We start from the raw sequence: 21,801 nt of genomic DNA on the forward strand, positions 1-21,801 counted from the left end.
TTAAGGGTTTTTTCACTCAAAAGGATATATGCATTTTAATTGATAACCATTAAAGACTAGAGGCTATTTTGTGATTTAAGGGAGTTATTACTTAATGATGAAATCTCAGGCAGAGGGAGATCTACCAGGGACTGGGATCCGGCCAAACTGTACCACTATGCCTGTAGATTTTTATGCCAATATACATCTCTTTTAACCTGGCCCAATCTGGTTTTCTCATGTACTGTTCAGAATTAAAATTTAAGATGATTATTTTGTGGAAATGTTATCCATATATCCCAAGGTAAATGTATCAACTTAGAGTCTGAAAAAGATGGTAAACTATATATTTATGGTAAGTGTCTATAAAAATATATTTATTTGTTAATGAGAAGCTAAGGTGAACTAGCCATAAGATATGCATGTGAATTAGTGTGCTGTCGTGGTTGGTTAGTAATACTAAACTTGACTTATGAATGTGAAAATTACATATTCCTAAATCAACATAATAATTCTTTGTGAATTGCATGCTCCTAGAAGTTTTGAGATGGGTGTGATGTTTACTTATTTCTACATCACCTTATTTCAGAAAAGATTTAGAGGGCTAAAATGAGTAGATTATAAGTGTCCTTTAGAAGACTTATATAATCATTTAGCAATAAGTGAGATCTTTATTTTCTAATTTCATTGACATTTGACTTTTAGGTATTCAGAGGATGACTATCTTCAGATTATCACAAATATCCAGAGCTGTCCATGGAAGCGACAAGCGGAAGAACATGAGAAGTTTAGGTAAAAAGTTTCTTCATAAATAATATGAGATTAAAAAATGTTTTGTACATTTGCTTTGTCGCTGAAATAAGCAATGCGTTGTTAAAAAGAAACGTAGAAGGGGCCAAGCGACCATCAGGAACTTTTCGTTCTGAGATCCTCTCATGAGACACAAGGCCCCGTATCCCCAGCTCTTAGATAGAAATTTGTAATTATGTTGCTGAAATTAATTACAGAAATCCCAACTTCAAAAAGAAAGTTTTTGTTGTACTCTTTATCATATTTTAGAGGATGTTGCTGCTTCTTTGTACCATTTGTATTTGACATTTATTTGTAAATAACATGTAGCAGTGTAAAGGAATTTTGGAAAATATAGAAAGAAAAAAAAATCACCTATAGTCCCAACACTCTAGAACATAAACTATGTTCCTTTCTGCATACTCCCTTCCCGTTTTTCTCATTAGCTTTTTAATCTCAGCACCATTCAGGAGCATGAGATGCTCCAGGTAATAACCCAGGGGGGCGCCGTCAACCTGACAAGACCAGGTTATCAGTGGATGATTACAGAGCTGTCTTGTGCTTGAATACCTCGGAGCCCACCCAGACAGAAATAAATTGTGTCAAAACAGTACCCTGCGGGGGATGCCTGGATAGTTCTCTGGCACTGCTTCCTCCCATTATCTGCTCGTAGGGTGCAGCCAGGCCAGGTATCTCTGTGCCTGCCTGGGCTACCTTGCTCTGCTTTTCTTTGCCACATTCTGATTCTTTGCATCAACACAGGTTTTGTCTTGTGCCAGGTTATTACAATTCGGTAATATGTTTTTATCTTTACTGGTTCCTGTTTTCAAAATTTACATTAAGCATCGACTCTTCTAAAGACCTTATTAAAGAGACTTGGCCTTCCCCTGAGATTCTCTAACCCTGCTCAGTTCTGTTTGCTGTGGGAAGCCAGCTCTTCTGCATGCAGGGTCCTTCAGTCAGTACATGCTGGAGTCATTGGACCAGCTGTCTTTGATTCTGGTGCCACTGGAGCTGGGTCGTGGGCAACTCCCATTGGGTAAGAGAGAAACTTCTTGATTGGGTTAAAGCTGAAAATGAACATCTTTCCTCCACTGGGTAGACACATGGCTGTCACGGCCTCCTGTAGGATTCCATTGTCTTTCCTAACTGGCAGTTTAGAGTGTGGGATTCCTGTGTAACTATTTCATCTGCAGGACATTTTATGCTAGATCGTCCACTATAGACTGAACTTGTCCCCTCAAAAGTCATAAGTTAAAAATCTAATCACCAACAGGATGGTATTCGAAGGTGGGGCCTTTGGGAGGTAGGCGGTAATTGGGTTATGAGGGTGGAGCCCTCATGAATGGGATTCACGACCTTATAAAAGAGACCACGTACTGCTGTCTTGCCTCTTCCATCATGTGAGGACACAGCAAGAAGACAGCTGTCGAAGAACCCAGAAGTGGATTCTCACCAGACACCGAATCTGCCAGCACCTTGGTCTTAGACTCCCAGCCCCCAGAACTGTGAAAATAAATTGTTGTCTATAAGCCACCTGGTTTACAGCATTCTGTGATATAGCAGCTCAGATGGACTTAGACACAATCCTACCGAAGACTAGATGTGAGAGATTCTCTTGACAGGAAGACCTGATAGAAAGTCGCAAGGGCAGTTGTAACCTAAGCAGTCACCGGGTCAATGAGTAGCAGAAGAGTCTGGTTTCGAGAGACCCTTCTACAAGTGAAGAGTAGGCAAAAAAAGAAAGAGAGAGCTATGGAGGTATTGAACTATTGAGGATCAATCCCAGATAATTAGCTGGAGAAGGACTAGATGAGTAGTGACACCGACAATTGAAGTCAGGATAAAGGAGCTTCCACTTCTGAAGGTAAAGTTGATTCAGGGCAAACCTCCTGAGAATAATACAAACAAAACGAAGTATGTGAAACACTTCTTTTGAGGGCAATGGAGAGCTACCAAGGCAGGGGGAATTTCCAGGACTAAGATCCAGAAGAAGAGAGGAGCTGAAGGAGAAGAGACGCCTTTGGAGCTGCTTTCCCTCACAAGGAACTTACTGGATGCAAAAGCAGAAGCATAGAGGAGAGGTAGAGACATAGAGCAGGGCTTCCAGCATACCCTAGAAGAGACCCGTTCTCTTAAAAGACTGAAGCCCAATTGAAGTCATTTCCATCCTCCCTTGGATTTAGGTCTGCCCTTAGCCTAGATGCCTGATAAAAACAAAATAATCCTGGGGCATCATTTAATCCATGAGGGTCCCGAATAGAACAAAAAGGTAGACGAAGGGCAAACGTGCTTCCTCTGCTTGAGCTGGCACATTCATCTTCTCCTTGGCCATCAGCCTTTGGACTCCTACTGGGACTTACACCATTGGCTCCCTTGGTTCCCAGGCTTCGGGTTTGGACTAGAACTACACCACTGGTTTCCTGAGCCTCCAGCTTGCAGACTGTCTGTTGTGGGACTTCCCAGCCTCCGTAATCATGTGAGCCAGTCCCTCATAACAAACGTTCTTTCTGCATATCTAAATTTAAAAAAATAATCCTCTCTGGAAGAAGGTAACTCCTTCTGAGCCTTGAATGATCTCTGCAAGTTTTTACGCACAACGTCTAGCTCAGTTAAAAAGAGAATTCTTTTTAAAGGTTTTTTTCCTTCTTTCCCTCTTGTGTGTGTGTGTGTGTGTATGTGTGCACGTGCACACACTAAAAATCAGGAGTCTCTTTGAATCCAAAGCCGTCTGAAAGTCACTGGTGCAAATGATAATGGATAGATGCTGTATAGATGGCTGGTATGCGGATTGGCCATTTTTCCCTTAGAACCATCTCAGTATAAACAGTGCATCCATAACTGTGATGATTACCCCAAGGTAATCATCGGTCCCTTCAGGGCCAATTTAAGTAAACATCTGGGACCGTAACATTTATTGTTTGTTGTCTTTCAAGAGAACAGTCATGGTGACACTTATTTATTTACTTGAATATGTATTATATTGGTACATTCTTTTTATGGGCATATTTGTGAACTAAAGTATATAAACCCTCATCAGAAATCTGTGCAATTAAATCATGATAAACCATTCACTTTCCTCATTTTTTACAGATATAGCTGGCCAAATCTGGGGAGTTTCTGGCTTATTTATAAAGCTGGAATTATAGAAATGTCCCCTATTATTATAGACGTCAAGTAACTAAATAGTGTTCTGTTTCATTTTATTTATTTATAGCAATTTATACCAAATTGAAGAAAAGTGAAAGGTGGTAATATTCTTTTAGCAGGAATAACAAAAGTGACATTAAATTCTGAAAAATATGAGCAAGTGAATATATTCTAAATCCAGCTGTAGCCTCATTGTTGAAACTCCCAAAAGTTGACACCTAGGGGCTATTTGAAGATTATGGGACTTTGTGGTCACAGGATCTCAAAATCAGAGAGCTTTTAAAAGCTTTCCTTAGATAAATATGCTACTTGCTAGCATAGGGCATACATTTTATTTATCAATAAATATTTGTTTCGGGCTTACTCTGTCAAAGCACAGTAGGCTTAACCTGTTACGCAGGCTTAGAGTAGAACCTCAAACACAAAGTAGAACCACAAACACAAACCTCAGGCACAAAATAGAACCTCAGTAAATATGTATGAAATAAATGGATGCATGAAAACCAACAAGGGAATGTAGGGTTTTCTTACTGATTTCAAAGAAATTGAAACAGTTTGGAGAGGCAAGAAATAAAAGTGTGAATATTTATGATTTAGTGTAAAAATGAGTGACGTGTACAAATACCATAGTATATCAATGCTCAGCCTCTGTGGGGTGTAATTTCTTGAAACGTTTTGTGGAAAGAGTCAGGGCTTGAGCTGTAGCTCTGGGGACACGTGGAAAGAGAGGGAGAGACCAGGAGCGATGGGACCAGGAATAAACATGAGTAAGTTTCAAGACCAGCTTCACTGTTGCAGTGAACTTGTACTAGAGGGTGCTTGAGATGCAGGGGTTACTTACAGGTAGATGGGGTCGGCCTGATGATGCTCAGGACTCTGATTATCAGAATAAAATCCTTCCACAGGCTTTCTGTAGATACCAGGAACCCAATAGGGATATTGCCAGCAAGGGAATTACATGATGAATCTATTATTTTAAGGAATGCATTCAGTCAGCAGAGTCTTAGGAGGCAGTGAATAAACTGAAGGAAACCAGAGCCATCAGGGGCTGGTGGTAGAAAGATGACTCCAATATGATGAAGATCTTAAACATCACTGGTAGGTATAGAAATAACAAGGAAAGGACACTTGGCTGTGAGCTCCTTGAGGACATGGTTTATTTTTTTTAATCTTTGTATCTCCTGTGACCATCACATAGATGGTACCCAATAAACAGCTGTAGTAAACATGACTGAAAAAGGGGCAGAACTTGGTTGCTTATTGATTCCTAGTTTTCTAATTGAAGGAGAAAGAAAAATAGAGTCAAAGACCCATGAGAAAATGTGGGTCTGGTCGATTGGGGTAATAGTGGTGCTAGTGACAAGTAGAAAGATTTCAAGGGGAAATTGCTTTTGAGAAGATAAGCCTATTTGGGGCAGGCTGTGTTTGAGATGACTTTGGGACAACCAGATGCAGAAGATGTTTCCTTGGTCTGGGATAAACATGTAAGTGTTGAGAGAAAATGGGCTCTCCCAGAAAAGAAAGTTTAAAAGCTAGGTTATGTAAGAAATATGGCCCGGGAAAAGCCTATCTTCTCAGCAGTCTTAATTTTTTTTCCATTTAACAATGTTTGTCCTATTTTCATAGATTCTTGACCTTTTCGTCATTCAGTAATTTAATTGTGAGTCTGAGAACTTGTACCTGGGGTCTGAGTCCCTAACTTCCCTCAACCTTTACCTGGAAACATCTGAGATCTATATTGGTGGTTCCATGAAGCCCTTGAAATTGTATGTGACACTTTGCACATGTTTCTGGGAAAAAGATCCCTAACTTTCATCAGACTCTCAAGGAGCCCGGGAGCCCCAGAGTGGATAAAATATTTCTAAGAACTCTTCCAGACCTGAGGCTCTGTTTGCTTTGGGGTTTGATTGTTTGTTTCACCTTCCATGTTAAGCATGATTATCGTTAGGTTTAGGTGTGGCTATAGCTCAGATTTATCCGTACTTGTAATTCTAAATTAATTAATTAAATTAATTCTAGACTTCTAGACTTTATGAATTGTTATTTCTGTGAGATCCTAAAGAGGGATTTGAGTAAGAGCTGAAAATTTTCTACCACCTTTTTTCTCCCTTGGTGTATAATTTCATTTACGTATAACTGTACAAAGTTAAGAATGTCAAGCTGTCTGCCTTCTGCTTTTAAAATCATGAATTAATTTTCCTATTACAATTATTTTCCCCAAGCACGAGTTGGTACACGTATACTAATTTGTGGAAAATCTAACCTGGATTTCAGTTTAAGAAATTATAGATGGTCCCCCATTTGCAATAGTTAGACTTAACAATTTTTAAATTTTATAATGGTGAAGAAATAATATGCATTCATTAGAGACTGTACTTCACATTTTGAATTTTGATCTTTTCTGTAGTGTCTGAGGACAGAGGGAACAAAAAGTGTCCACCGAACTGAGAAGGTATCTTGAGATTGAAGAATGAGGCAGGCAGCACCATATAATCGGTGGATCCGTTTATTATATGGTAACTTACATACAGGGTAGGATCAGGCAGATGTTGATCCAGAGCATATGCAGCTGTACTCTGCATCTCCGAGGGGCAGTTGGGACAATTTTATAGTTAACCTAGGGTATGGGGGTATGTGTTTGCAGACGGCAAGTGCATTCCTAGGTCAAGATTTATGATGGGGAGCTAGTCTCATGGGTGCCAGGAATATGTCCGCGAAGGTCTTTATCACTGTTTGGAGACTACCACAGCACAGAAACCACCTGGGCCTAATGATGATTAAACAACATCTGTGAACTACAAAGCCCTTGACAACAAAGAAGAGATTTACCCCCAGTACAGTCCTAGGTAAGGTCATTGGAAGGACAGGAGGAACCGAACAGGCCTGGATGGCATCAGTATGCTAACAGCCATGCACCAGGATAGCGATACATACCTGATATTATTTCGTGATGCTGGGCAGCTCCCAGGCAGCCTGGTGGTCACGAGTGTGAATAACCCATGCACTGACAACCATTCTGGACCCAGACAACCATTCTGCTTTTCATCTTCAGTACAGCATTCAATAAATTACAGGAGATATTCAACACTTTATTATAAAAGAGGCTTTGTGATAGATGATTTTGCCCAGCTGTAGGCTGATCTAAGTCTTCTGAGCACGTGTAAGGTAGGCAAGGCTAAGCTGTTATGTTCAGTAGTTTAGGTGTATTAAATGCATTTTTGACTTAGGATATTTTACACTTCTGTTGGGTTTACTGGTGTAATCTCCTTGTAAGTGGAGGAAGGTCTGTATTGGTTTTCACACTGTCTCCCTGTCATGTTTAGAGATGGGTAGGTAATCATTTGCTTGAGCAGGACACTTGGATTTTGAGAATAATGGTACCGAGTCCAAGCTTGTACTTCTCGCCATACAACAGGCCAGTAAATTGAGAGATGAGTTGTCGGAGCAAGGATGATCGCCTTTATCTGGAAAGCCAGCAGACTGAGAGGATGCTGGACTAGTGTCCCAAAGAACCATCTTGCCCAGGTTTGGACGCTAGTTCCTGTTATTGCTGCAAATATTTTCTGGTTCCTGCCAGACTCGGGAGGGGATGCGTTAATTCCTTTTTTCCTGCAGCCACTCACATGTGGGCCTGGTCAGGATGTTTCCTGTGAGGGAAACAAAGGTATTTTAGCTTAAGCTGCAGGCATGTGAGGCAGGGTTCCTAGAGATGGACCATACTTTTACACCCCTTGAGTGACGCTCTAGCAAAAGCAATAGAGCAATAGAATACAAAGGTTGAAGTAAAAGAAACAGATCCAGTAGGGAATCAAATGTGCTTTTCCCTATTACAATAACATCGAAATACTTAAATTAAACGTGTTATGAAAAGCTCCCGACTCCTCTTCCTCATCTTCCTCTACTTTGCCCTTGAAAACTCTTTTGTGAAGCTCTGGAAACTTTTGGTAAGCAGGTTTTATCCCAGCAGAAGATCTTTTTTTTTTTTTTTGCAGTACGCGGGCCTCTCACTGTTGTGGCCTCTCCCGTTGCAGAGCACAGGCTCCGGACGCACAGGCCCAGCAGCCATGGCTCAAGGGCCCAGCCGCTCCACGGCATGTGGGATCTTCCCAGACCGGGGCATGAACCCGTGTCCCCTGCATTGGCAGGTGGACTGTCAACCACTGTGCCACCAGGGAAGCCCCTAGCAGAAGATCTTTGAGCTTCAATAATCAGTCTTAGATTCCCTCGGTAACTTGCATGGTTATTACTGCATTAGCTTTCATGAATTGTTTTCTAACTTAAAAGAACTGTGTTCATTTGTGTAACCAATTATAGAAAGCTAACCAGGTATACAAGCAACAGAGCTTAATTTTTATTTTACTTTCACTTTATTTTTTCCAGAAATAGTCAGACGATTATTTTGTTTTGGGTTTCTTTTGGAACCTCTAATACCATTGGATTTCTTGAGACATCCCTATGTTTCACAGACGTGAGTTTGAATACAAAAATGACTGAGCATTATCAGTATTTACTGAAAACATAGTGGCAGAAAATGGTGCTATTGTATAAAGGCACATGTTTATTTTAAGGCTCATGCAAATGAGCTGCATTTCAAACTACTTGTAAAACAGGTATTTTTGTACCTGATTACTTTGTTACAGATAACTATTACATGGTAGCGGTTTTAATAAATCTCAAATTATCCCCTCAGGTTTGGTTCGATTAAAATTTCTTGAAAGTAACTTTGTCTTTCTTTGTGTTGGATATAAAAGAAAAGATTCCATTGCTGTCTTAGTAGATTCCTTGATATTTCTAAAATAACAGCCAGTGTGTTGCTTTCATTTTTATTTGAGCTCCTTGGACAAAATACAGTGTTAAACAAAAGAAACTTACAGACTACATATCACATCCGTTAATTTTTTTACTATGTGACACTTAGATGTTTGATGATTTAGCTATGTGAAAGGATATAAATTCTGCAAATAAATAGATGGATAAGTTACTCAGTATTTTTCAAGAAATCATAAAACTGAGCAACCAAACTTAGTTTGACCAACGAAGTTTTCAATTATTTTCTAAAATATGTCTCCAAAAGCAATAGCTATGGTTTGATTTTGGATAGCATGTGGTGAGCTTACTCCCCCCTTTTTTTTTTTTCATTCAGTCAACACTTAACATTATTAAGTCCAGACATTTTGTCTTATAGCCTAGATTTCTTGGAGAAAAGCACAGGTCATCTCTATCAGGGGCTTCTTTTGATTATACAAAACCATGTTCATTTTTCTGAACCTCTGTTCTCTTCCTCCTCATACCCTTTAAATTGCTGCTTATGATTCATGCAGGGTGACTCTGATGACAGCTCAAAGCAATACATATTTTTTAAAAATTTAAGAATATGTTTGCACTTTGCGATAGGTGTTTTGGGTCAGTTGTCAGATTGAAAAAGCTTCTTTCCCTCGTTTCCTGTGCCTCGAGACCATTTTTCAGTGTTAATATTCTGTCATATCATTTTCTATTTGTCATGCCGTACGGCCTGCCTGTGCATGTAGAAAAGCAACAAAAAACACACCATGTCATTACACCTGCTGTATTTAATCATAGAAACTGGCTCTGTACATTTAGGGACTAGTTCCTGTCTTAGTCTTCAGAATCTAAACTTCGCCATAAAAATGCATCAAACCACATGGGATTCACTGATCTTCTAAATTTTATTTCAAAAACGTATCTCCCAAGTTGTACTCGGTATTAACCATATTGCTTTATGCTCCTAGGTCGGAGAAGTCTTCTTTCCCTGCCTTTCGAGCCCCCTGCTCCTTGTTAAGTTGCTTGGGGTATCTTCACTGGTACATTACATTGCTTAAACACTGGTACATTACATTGCTTAAACACTGGTACATTACATTGCTTAAACACTGGTACATTACATTGTTTAAACACTGGTACATTACATTGTTTAAACACTGGTACATTACATTGTTTAAACACTGGTGCAGTGTCCCTGTATACGTAGAGATCTCTCTCCAGTGTTTCAACATCATCTCCTTCACTTCTGAGTTAACATTTCAGTGGAGTTCCTGTCCTTTGCTTTGACAGTCATAGTCTTTCATATTTTATTTACCTTGGTTTACTTATATTCTACTCAAATAGATGAGCTGATCTTTCATAAACATCAAAATATCAGTGTACACATATAAGGGAAAAACTCAGTCATCTGAGATGCGGATGGAATTTGGTCTTTATTCGTTCTCTTCCGTAACCTGAAACTTGTGTGAATCCCATATTGAACAGGGGATCACATACCCTCTTGGATTTTCCTATGGCTGCTGGGTTATGAAGCAGAATTTTGAGTGGGTTGAGATAAAGCTAAAACTGTGAAGTGAGTGAAACTGTCCATTTATTGTACATTTCAAAACGTATTGAACATCCAGCTCTGGGTCAGGTGCCTGGGCTTCCTTCCACCCCGCCTGTTTGATCTCTGTAAATTATCCCAGTTCCTTCCTCATTTCTCTCTTGCTTCTTAATGTGATGCCTCAGGGTCCGGAGACACAATGGGATGTCAAGTTTCCATGTTCCCAAATGTTTTCTCCCTCATCCTTCCTCAAAACTCCACTTTCTCTGTGCCAGACCACCCCTGCCATGGGACGTACTAATTCATGTTACGATGTGAATGATGAATGGGTGGCGTTTTTGAATGCCATGCCTTCCCATTCTGTATCTAGCTGGATTCGTTAAGGACAGTCACCAATGTCTGACTTTCTAATTCCAAACGTCTAGGCCGTTCTGCCTTCCTAATTTTGTGAGAGAGCCAAGGACTGGAAAGTAAGACTCTGTGTGATTAGTGTCATGAATTAACCTGAATCGGGGATGACTGTCAATTCTCCCATCCTATCTTTCAGTGTGATGCCAACCTGATAATCCCACAAACTAATAACAGATCCACTCTGGGTTGCTGGAATTTCTCCCAGTGGTCTGGGAGGCTAGTTCAATCTCACGGGTGGTTCTGTTTTAATTTAGGTATAGGCATATTGCTAAAAGAGGTAGTGTCTATTTGAAGCCCTTAATTCTTCTGATCTGTTGGGGCTGAAACAGAATGTTTTCATGCCTTTTGAATCCCTGTGAACCACTGGAATTCTTAGATCATTGTATTCTTTTTTCTTTTTTTTTTTTTTTTGGCAGTATGCGGGCCTCTCACTGTTGTGGCCTCTCCCGTTGCGGAGCACAGGCTCAGCGACCATGGCTCACGGGCCCAGCCGCTCCGTGGCATGTGGGATCTTCCCGGACCGGGGCACGAACCCGTGTCCCTTGCATCGGCAGGTGGACTCTCAACCACTGCGCCACCAGGGAAGCCCTAGATCATTGTATTCTTAAAGGCAGTCTATTTTTTGGACTTCCCTGGTGGTCCAGTGGTTGACTCCACGCTTCCAGTGCAGGGGGTGTGGGTTGGATCCCTGGTTGGGGAACTAAGATCCCACATGCCGCATGCAGCCAAGAAATAAAAAAGGAAAAAACAACAACAACAAAACCAATCTATGTTTTTAGTGTGAAACACATATTCATCGTGAGCCAGTTGATTCTAAAATCACGGTATTTTGACGTGCCATCTTGATTTGAGTTTTCATTTCACTTCTTACCCAAAGACGCTTCTCCACTGCATAACCGAACCCTGGAAAGAGTTGTCTATACTCACACTGTCTTCCACCCACATCCTTAATGACAACATTTCACCTATGTCAGCAGTGACCCCGCATGCTAAATCCAAAAGGCATTTTCCCTTCCCGTTTTGTTTGAGCTCTCGCCTCTTACCAGGATCTAGAAATGATAAACCATTCCTCGCTCCTTGAAAGATTCTCACCCTGGGTTTCTGTGTTGCTCCATTTGTTCTTTTAGCTCCTTCCTCCTCATCCCCATATCAATCCATCCTCGAGTCCTGTTTGTATTTTAGAAACGTCTCTCTAGAATATGGGAATCTTTGCTGGTGCATAGGAGACACTCCATGACGGACTATGGTCGGGGGGACTCTGTTTGCTTCATCGCTGTTTCTCCTTTGGATTACTGCAGTGACCTTCACGATGGTCATCATCCATCATGCTGGTACCCTTCTCCTCCGTTCTCTATACAATAGCTGGATGGCTTTTTCACAGAATTTTATTGGAGTATGGTTGATATACAATGTTGTGTTAGTTTTAGATGTACAGCAGAATGATTCAGTTATACATATATTCATTCTTTTTCAGATTCTTTACCCACATAGGTTATTACAGAATATTGAGGAGAGTTCCCTGTGCTATACAGTAGGTCCTTGTTGGTTATCTATTTTATATATAGTAGTGTGTGTATGTCAATCCCAAACTCCTAATTTATCGCTCCCCACCACCTTTCCCCTTTGGTAACTGTATGTTTGTTTTTGAAATCTGTGAGTCTGTTTTGTAAATAAGTTCATTTGTATCATTTTTTACAAATTAGATTCCACATGTGAATGATGTCATATGGTATTTGTCTTTCTGACTTACTTCACTTAGTATGATAATCTCTCGGTCCATCCATGTGGCTGCAAATGGCATGATTTCGTTCTTTTTTATGGCCGAGTAGTATTCCATTGTACATATGTACCACGTCTTCTTTGGATGGGTTTTTTTTCATGGAAATTGGGTGATGATGGGTGGTCACAACTCACTTCCACCAAGCCTATCCCTGCCCCAACCTGTTTGGAATCCGCTGGGTGTTGTTGTTTTATTGAGGGGCCGCGGGGGGGGTGCATTCAAAACTGAGACTTAAACTCCCTTAAGGCCCTATATTTCCTGGCCACTACCTACTTTTCCGGCCTCACCTCACACCACACTCCGCCTGGCTCTTCCTGCTCCATTGCGTTGGTCTTTCTCTTCAAATGTCTGATACTTGCTTCAGCCCCGGAGGCCTGACAGCTCTGTCCTTTCTGCCCCCCATGCCCCTGTTCATGGGCACCAACCTTTCAGATCCCACGTCCATCATCTCTTGTTCAGGAAGGCCTTCCCTGAACACCCTGATGAAGTCATTGCTGCTGTCCTGTGATGAGATTCTCCTTCAGAACACTGATCACAAGTATGGATTGGAATTTTGTGTGTGGGATTAATTTATAACCCTGGTTACCTGTGATCCATGTATTCTATAGAGTGCAAAATATTGATGGGAAAACATTTTCATCAGAAAGAACCAAGAATCTTTCTAGATGGTTCTAAAATGAGTCAGGCCTCAGTATAGGAACCAGGAGTTGGAAAGGATACTCAGGTTTCTGGGCTCAGAGCATAGGCTCAGCTTCACATTGGCTTCATGTGTCTTATTTGATTCATGTTTTTGTTTGTTTTCCATAGTCATTGATTTTATGTTATATTCGATCTCCCTGTGAATGCTGAGTTCCCACTAGGGATCATTTTACCTTGGACAAGAGGCACCTGGGCAGTTGGTTATTTGTAGCATCGTTATCATTCTTATTAGGTGAAGTCACTTCTCCCGGCCAGTCTCTTTATCAGTTTGATAAAGATGAGTAATACCTTCTTTCATGAGTTTTTATGAATTTTCAATACATAGAATGTTCAGTACAGAGTCCGTTATACGTTAAAGTCTCAATACTTGATCACTATTATTATTGTCAGTTTAATATCATTTTCCTAGCTTACAATGAGTATTTTACTAAAAATAGTAGGTTGCAGTCTTCCTGTGCATCATCTGCAGTAGAAAAGGACTTACCTTTATAGGAACTGTCTGTGGCTTGTCCCTCCCTTTCAAGATGGCCGGTCAAATCGTGCTTGGCAACACGCTTCAGAGGTCCAACAAGGAATGACTTTGAGTTGCCTGAAAATTAACCAGCCTAAAATTCTAGGCAGTGCACAGAGTTCTGCATCCCGTTCTTTCCCCAGATTACGTAGCCCCTCAATGGGGACAAAACCCTAACCGTAACCCTAACCCTAATCCTACCCTGGCAAGTTCAAGGTAGGATGCCTTATCTATTTGGCAAAGCCTGAGGGCAGAGATGAAAAGTCAGAATGTGGAGGGAAACCAGAGGCCAAAAGCAAGAAAATAAGTGCCCAGGTCCCGGAGGCCAGGCAGAAACAGAAGCTGAGCTTGGGGCTGTAGCCAAAAAAGCAGAAGATGGTGAATTCCTCAGTGAGCCACGGGGGCTGACCTGGAAGAGTACCTGAGAGGTGAGCAGCTGTGGTGGCTGCTGGGAACACTTGCAGCCCATTTGTCCACATGAGTCAGGCTCAGAAATGGTCATGATCAGAACCGGCCTCCTACCTGCCCCTGCATCTGTGCAGGATGGCGACTCCCATCCTTAGCACAGAAGGAGCCCTTTGTCAGACACATGCATCGCTTGTCACTGAAGCACACGATTAGGACTTGGTTTGGTCAGTTTAAAGGTCATGAAATAATGGGACCTTTTATAAAAGAAAGTAGTGTCAACACAAAATATACGGGGAACAGTTTCCTGAGGAAATGCTTCACAGACCAGCACGCTGGTGCAATTACGCGTGAGATAGATTCAACCTTGTAATGATAAAACTCTGTCTTCGTAGGGTTCAGACTGTTACTTCAGGATCTTAAATACACTGCCAGACGGTGTCTGCAAAAAAAAAAAAAAAGAAAAGTTTCTTACTCCTTTTTTTCCCCCCTCCAAAATATCTAACTAAATAGAAGTAGAAACGAGTGACTTCTTTGCATTTTCTTCACACATTGAGTAATAATGACTCTGACCTGGAGGGTTTTTTTGTTTTTTGTTTTTTGGTCTGCAAAGTAAAATATATTCCAAAATCTTAACATTCATCTTAACAGCTGATTCTGTATTTTTAGAACTTGTGTTTTCCACACTTATATAATTGGCTGTTGACTTTAATGGAACAATTTTTGAAAGTCAGGAGCCAGTCCCGCGATGGGGCCCTGGGAGAGACTTGGGCAAGTTCATTTGGTCATAGCTTTGTGCTCATTCAGAGCGGCCTCTGGACCAGCCAGACGACTGAGTCTCTCTCCTGTTTTCCGAGGCTTCGCAACCCTCCTTCTTCACAATCTAACTTCTTATTCCACTGCTGCCTGCCGTGTGGTCTCATTTTCTCCTTATGAGACCTGGGATGAGTGAAAACGACGACAGGTTACTACAGTACCGCAGGGTGCAAAGGCCATGCCCCCATCTTGCTTTTGTTGAAGCTGCTGCCTGTGTCGGGGAAGGCATCGCCCCCTCCCAGTGGCCCCAGCCGGAAACCTGTGTTTTACCCTTGACATCCCTTCAGTGCCCATTTGCCGTTCATCACCAAACGTTCACGGTTTCACATCCTAAGCATGTCACAAAGCCATCTTCTTCTCTCTCTCCTCCACCAAAACTTGGGGCTGCATTACCGGGATGGTTAATTTTCTGTGTCCCCTTGACTAGGCTGTAGTGCCCAGTTATGTAATCACATGTGAGTCTAGGCATTGCCGTGAGGGTGTGGCTTACATCTACCCTCAGTTGACTTGAAGTAAAGGCGATGACCCTTGACAATGTGTGTGGGCCTCCTCCAACCAGCTGAGGTCCTTCAGGGCAAAAAGTGCGGTTTCCCAGAAAAGAAGAGATTCTGCTTCAAGACTGCAGCATCACCTCCTGCCGAGTTGCCAGCCTGCCCGCCTGCCCTGCAGATTTTAGACCTGCCAGCTCCCCTGACTGTCTGGGCCAATTCGCTAAAATAAATCTAGATAGATAGATAGATAGATAGATAGATAGATAGATAGATAGATAGATAGACAGACATCCGTATTGATAGACTGTTGGTTCTGTTTCTCTGGAGAGCCCTAACTGCTAGAGCTGCTCTAATTATCTCTTAACTGTTACCTAGTTATTAACTGGTGTTCTTGTTACCTGTTGCTGCTTAATAAACTGCCCCAAAACCTGATGATTTGGGACTTCCCTGGCAGTCCAGTGGGTAAGACTCTGTGCTTCCACTGCAGGGGGGCACGGGTTCGATCCCTGGTCAGGGAACTAAGATCCCACATGCACGGCCAAAAAAAAAAAACAACTTGATGACATAGGCAGTGATTTCATATTCTCTCACAGTTCCACTGGCTGACTGGGCTTAACTGGGGGACTCTTCATCAGGGGCTTTCATATGGTTTGTAGTCCGGTGGGTGGCTGGACTGGACCTCCACGATGGCTCCTTCTCACGGCTGGCAGTTGACATTGGCTTTTGTAGGAGCTCAGGTCGGGCGGCCAGCTACAACACCTGCAACGGAATCTCTGCGTGTGACTTGTGCTTCTTACAGCATGGTGGCTGGATTCCCTATCCAGAGATGGAATGTTCCAGGAGACTCAAGCAGAAGCCCCAAGACTTTCATGACCCAGAATGCCACTTGTGCTGTGTTGTCTCGGTCACAAGGGTCACAAAGTTTAGCGCAGATTCAAGGGAAGGAGCTTTCGAGTTTACTTCTTGATGTGAGGAACACCTCGCGTGCATGGGGAGAGAAGGAAGAGGTAGCGGTCATCTTTGGAGACCATCTCCAACACTGGGTCAATGCTGTATCCTCCCAACTGATGGCACCAGCTTATTCAACCCCACCCCATCTGTCCTCCCCACTGAAGCCAGGGGACACACCCTAAGATCTCATTGTAACGCTGCCGTAACTAGACCTTCCCTGACTCGTCCTTTCCCACAGGAGGAAGCTGAGTTGTTCCCCCTGTCTTGCTTCTAAGACTTGTCATGGTGCAGTTCTGCAGTGTTGCCCACCTAGGACACCACCCACTGGGCCAGACAGAGTTCCTTCCAACATTTTGCACGTTCTACGTTCTTTCTCCTCCCAGCCTTCACACTCCCTGTTTTCTGTTTCTCAGTGTCTTCCTCCCTCTCTTTCTCTTGCCTTACCTGGCTCCCTTTATTCACCTTTTGGTTTTCAGCTTAAACTTTGCTTCTTCTAGGGGCGCTGAGTCCTGACGCCCCAGGTTCAAATGGAACAGCTTCCCCTGGGCTCCTGTCCGCAGGGTCGGCCCAGATCTTGGTTTTGCATGAATATGGGCTTGGACTCAGTTAGACTTGCTTTCACTTTGCTTTATTACTGAATCAGCAAAATGTAAACACCAGGTTAGGGATTCCAGTGAGCGGGTTGTCCCACTCAGAGCAGCACCTCAAGTTCTTGTAGTTTATACAACCCTTGGGCAGTGAGTAAGCTCACACCACAAACTGTGGGCTCCCTACCTCACGCTGACGGCGTGCCAATCTCAAAGGCTCACAGTACTGTCACAAATGGAGGTTCCACTGGGCTACAGTCTCACCCTTCCAGGTTCCTTTTCTTACGCATCACTGGTACATGGCAGGCCTGGCATCAGTGGTACGCGGCAAGCCTGGCATCAGTGGTACGCGGTAAGCCTGGCATCACTGGTACGCGGTAGGCCTGGCTTGGCCTATCCCAGCTCCTGACCCTCCTGACTCTTTTCTCTGTTATATCCCTGGTACTGAGAACAGTACTAAGAGCTTGATTTGCTGAATAAATATCCATGCGAATGAATGAAATCTTCAGTTTACCCTAAACACTGTTCCATGTCACTAAACTTGATTCCTGACTCTACCCTCTTGGTGTTGGCTGTTCATATCTGTCCTCTTTAGTGTCAGACCCTGCCATTGTCTTAGCAGGTCTGTTTTGGTTCCCAGCCCTAAGCAGCCTGTCGCCTGGGCAGAAATTTTGACCTTGGCCTTGACTCCATGGACCCCAGTTCCCAACCCTCAGTGCTTTAACCTGTATCCAACTGGGTTTGCCCCTGAGGAAGGAATTTGGATGATGTTTCACTCTTTTTTTGCGTAGTTGTGGAATTCAGCAAGTTTAAAAATATTTAATCACAGTTTACAAAACATATTGAGTTGTATATTCCCATGAAGGTCATGGAATTTATCTACATGTCTTGTGACAGTGGCTGTGTGGGCTGTGTCAGTGGCTTTATTCCCTCTGTGTGTCTCTGTTATGGTTTATTTGTGTATAATAAGGTGACATTTAGAGAGAGAATAAGGCACACAGACATTAAGACTTAGGTTCAGGGCTTCCCTGGTGGCGCAGTGGTTGAGAGTCCGCCTGCCGATGCAGGGGACACGGGTTCGTGCCCCAGTCCGGGAGGATCCCACATGCCGCGGAGCGGCTGGGCCTGTGAGCCATGGCCGCTGAGCCTGCACGTCCGGAGCCTGTGCTCCACAACGGGAGAGGCCACAACGGTGAGAGGCCCACGTACCGCAAAAAAAAAAAAAAAGACTTAGGTTCAAATCTCAGTCACCAGTTACCAGCTGTGTGACTTCAGGCAAGTAGCTTAGCTTCTCTGTGTCTCAGCTTCCACATCTGAAAAATAAGAATAAAAAGTCGTGATGAAAATAGTGTTCGCCTCCTGGCACCTTGATGAAGATTTTATAAGTTACTATGTCAAGCGCTTCAAAGAATGTCTGGGACAGAAATAGAGTCACAGATGTAGGAAACAATTTTATGGTTACCGGGGGGATGGGGGAAGGGATAAACTGGGAGACTGGGATTGACATATACACACTACTATACATAAAATAGATAAGCAACAAGTACCTACTGTATAGCACAGGGAACTCTACTCAGTAGTCTGTAATGGCCTATATGGGAAGAGATCTAAAAGAGAGGGGATACAGGTATATGTGTAACTGATTCACTTTGCTGTACACCTGAAACTAACACAACACTGTAAATCAACTAAACTCCAATAAAAATTTAAAAAATAGAAGCCCCCCCCCAAAAAAAAAAGAATGTCTGGGACATAGTGGGCACCATGCACATATTTACCATCATTTACGCATGAATATTCTTGAGCCACAAACTCACGTTTTGCTTTTTATGTTCCTGTCTGGGCCGCTATCTTGGGGCTCATTCTGACCCCTTTTCTGTCGAATGTGCTGTCTGTGTGAACGCAGGTTTCTGCATGATCGTGTAAGTGTTCACATTGCTCTCTGGAGCCTTATGGGTCTTGGTGTTCTGGCTGTGGGCATGTGACTGTCTCTCGCTTTCTGTCTCCTCTCCTCTGCTTTCCCCGGATTTCACGTGTATGTTTCTGTCTCTTCTCCTTTTTTCCTTCTTGGTCTCATGCTCTGTCCACGTCTTTCTCTTTTTCCCTTGGTTTTTTGTGGCTTTAGCTTCCTCTTTCTCATTAACCTGGCTCCCTCTCTTCTGCAATTACCTGTCATAGGAAAACTGAAAATTGAAAACTATTGTCTGCATTGATTAAGTAGCTTTCCATTCTTTTTCAGGAATTTAGAAGCTTAGGAATACGATAGTTTCCTTGCTCTCCAGAGGGGGCATTACACTGTCCTTTGCTTATACAACCTTCTGAGGACAGACTTTCCTTGCAATTCAGTGACACTTAATACACAAAAGATCCCCCTGTTGAACAGAGGTAAGCCACTGTTCATCACCTTTATTGCTTTGCCCAGAAGGCTTCTTCCAGTTTCTACTTCTGTGCTGCTCCAAGTTCCAGATGATGGCAGGGACAGAGTCTCTTGTATTCCTTGAGCTGTTCCCAGGGTCTAGCACGGCGCCTGAAACACAGGATGCTCTCGATTGTGAAATGAGTGAATTCCACTGGGGAGTGTTGAGGGTTGGGGGAGACCGACACGAGCATCGTGTGACGGAGTCATGGTTCTCTCTCCCAGCAGCCTTACTTTAATCTCTTCGCTTTGTTCTTTCACCTACTCAGTAGATCTCGGTAGGTCTCACATCTCCCCCACCCCAGCCTTTGCACCTTGCTTTCTGTGGGCCCTTTCAGTCTTTAACTAGGTGAACTCTAACAGCAGTGGGCCTTCCTCCCTCTGGTCTCCTTCCCTTACTGTCCAGTGACTTGCCCCGAACGTGGGTTCCTTCATTCACTGAACACATATTTATCCTGTGAGCCCTATGTGCTGGGCATGTACTAACACCTTCTTGGAACCTTCCCCTTGCCCCCCAGGCTAGTTCAAGTGCCCTTCCTCTGTGCGCTCAGCACAGCCTCTTCTGATGTCTATCTGTATCACGTTGAAATTATACTGAAGTACCAGTCACATTTGGTGTCTTTCTCTCCTGACGTAAGTAAACTCCCAGAGGGCAGGGTCCATCCATGCTTTCCTCATATTTTTAATTTTTTTTTTTTTTTTTTTGTGGTATGTGGGCCTCTCACTGTTGTGGCCTCTCCCGTTGCGCTCCGGAGGCGCAGGCTCAGCGGCCATGGCTCACGGGCCCAGCCGCTCCGCGGCATGTGGGATCTTCCTGGACCGGGGCACGAACCCGTGTCCCCTGCATCGGCAGGCGGACTCTCAACCACTGCGCCACCAGGGAAGCCCGCTTTCCTCATATTTGCATTGAAGAATTTATAAGTTGTAGTCCTCATGACCTTGAACTATGGCCATTACTCAGTGGGTGTTGGGTAACTACGGGCTGAATCGTTCTGTGCTTTGGTCCTGGTTCCGTATCTCAAAGTTACACAAATCTAATTCCTCCCAAGTCCGTACAGTGTTTGAAGACAGCTGTTGAATGCCTCTGAATCTCTTCTTCTCCCATCTGGACAGTATGAGTTCCGGACAGGCCCTGGTTTCTCCAGGTGCCTCTGGAAGCAGAGTTTCTACACTAGACCCAAGCACAGTGAGTGTGGCTTGAGCATCTCCTCCCAGGTCACTGTTCTTTTACTTATATTGTTCAGTTCACAGTGGGATTTTTTAGTGAGCCAGTGCTCACTGCTGAGTTATACCAAGTCCATTTAAAACCTGGGAATCTTACTCCTTAAATGTCTTATGACTTATTTTCAACTTCCACCACCAAATTATTCTTCCTCTCCTCCCTTCCCCCGGCCCTTACACCACAGAGCTGCACACACAGGCCCACATGCAAACACACGGACTCACCCAGAGTCCAGTATGGTCGCTGGGGCGTGATGACTGTGTGTACGGGGGCTGGGCTGGGGTCTTGTACGGGACGCGACCTCAACACCTACACGACAGAAAAGGCCCTTTGAGTCCATTGCACCCTCTTGCGTTTTGTAAGTGTGCTTTCAATTTTGAACTTGTAGATTCTATAAACATCTTTTGGGCAGTGAGATAGGGTGGCTCAAACAAGGACATGTTACTGGTTAAGATCATAAACAGCACAAAGGCAGAGACAGTGCTTATTTCATTCACCAGCGTGTAGACGGCACAGTGCTCAGTGCCTGCCTACATGCTAAATAAATATGTATGAATGAATGAATGGGTGAGCGAAGGCATGTGTAATATGTGACCGGCTTACCTTTGACAAGCCTGAGTTGTCCTCAGTTGGAAGGTGAGTATCAATGGAACCTATTTTGTAGGGTTATGTTATCCCCTAACTGAGACAATATATGTAAAATATTTAGCACATAGCGAGAAGGCACTAAATATTTGAGATTGTTATGATTGGTCCATCAGTAAATTATATAATGTGGGGGAGGGGCAGAAAAGGGCAGAAAAGGGAGCATCCACAGAAGAGAGGCGACTGGTGCATTGCTTGGCCCAGGTATGCTGTGATCTTGGTGACAGAAGAGAAATGTGGCCACGTTAGAAAACACAGGAGGGTAAAGTAAGTCCTTTGAATGTGTGCGGGTGCTTATGTTTTAAAACCCCTTTTCCTAGGAGCCTCATTAGAATCTTAGGGAATAGACGCCAGAAGAAAGGCAGCTCTTTATTAATACTTGGAAAGTGCCTTTAGCCTTTGCCTCACCCTGGCTGCCCCAGACTCATTAGGGAGTCTCAGGAGTTTGATAAACAGAAGAGAGGCCTGTGAGCCCTGGGCTGGGACACTTGGGTGGTTAGTATTCAGAGTGTCCTGTAGGGTCTTGTGCACTGCAAGCCTTAAGCCGTCCTTAACATTTCATGGAAATCCAGGAAGCATCCCGCTTAGAACTGAAGAAGAATTTTGACCTGGGACTTGAAA

The 21,801-nt window shown here is 43.2% G+C and overlaps 1 protein-coding gene across 1 annotated transcript in view; it reads left to right on the forward strand.

Annotated features, from left to right (window-relative positions):
* Positions 1 to 21,801, forward strand: part of ST8SIA6 (ST8 alpha-N-acetyl-neuraminide alpha-2,8-sialyltransferase 6) — a gene marked incomplete at both ends in the record, with an annotated part of 126,287 nt that overhangs the window by 89,879 nt on the left and 14,607 nt on the right. Inside the window, one exon of the mRNA XM_081226977.1 lies at positions 685 to 771. Coding sequence (XP_081083103.1) covers positions 685 to 771 — 87 coding nt within the window. The remainder of the gene's footprint in view (positions 1 to 684; positions 772 to 21,801) is intronic.

The sequence above is a fragment of the Mesoplodon bidens genome (genome assembly GCF_964165515.1).
Source record: "Mesoplodon bidens genome assembly, chromosome: 3".
Taxonomy (NCBI): Eukaryota; Metazoa; Chordata; class Mammalia; order Artiodactyla; family Ziphiidae; genus Mesoplodon; species Mesoplodon bidens.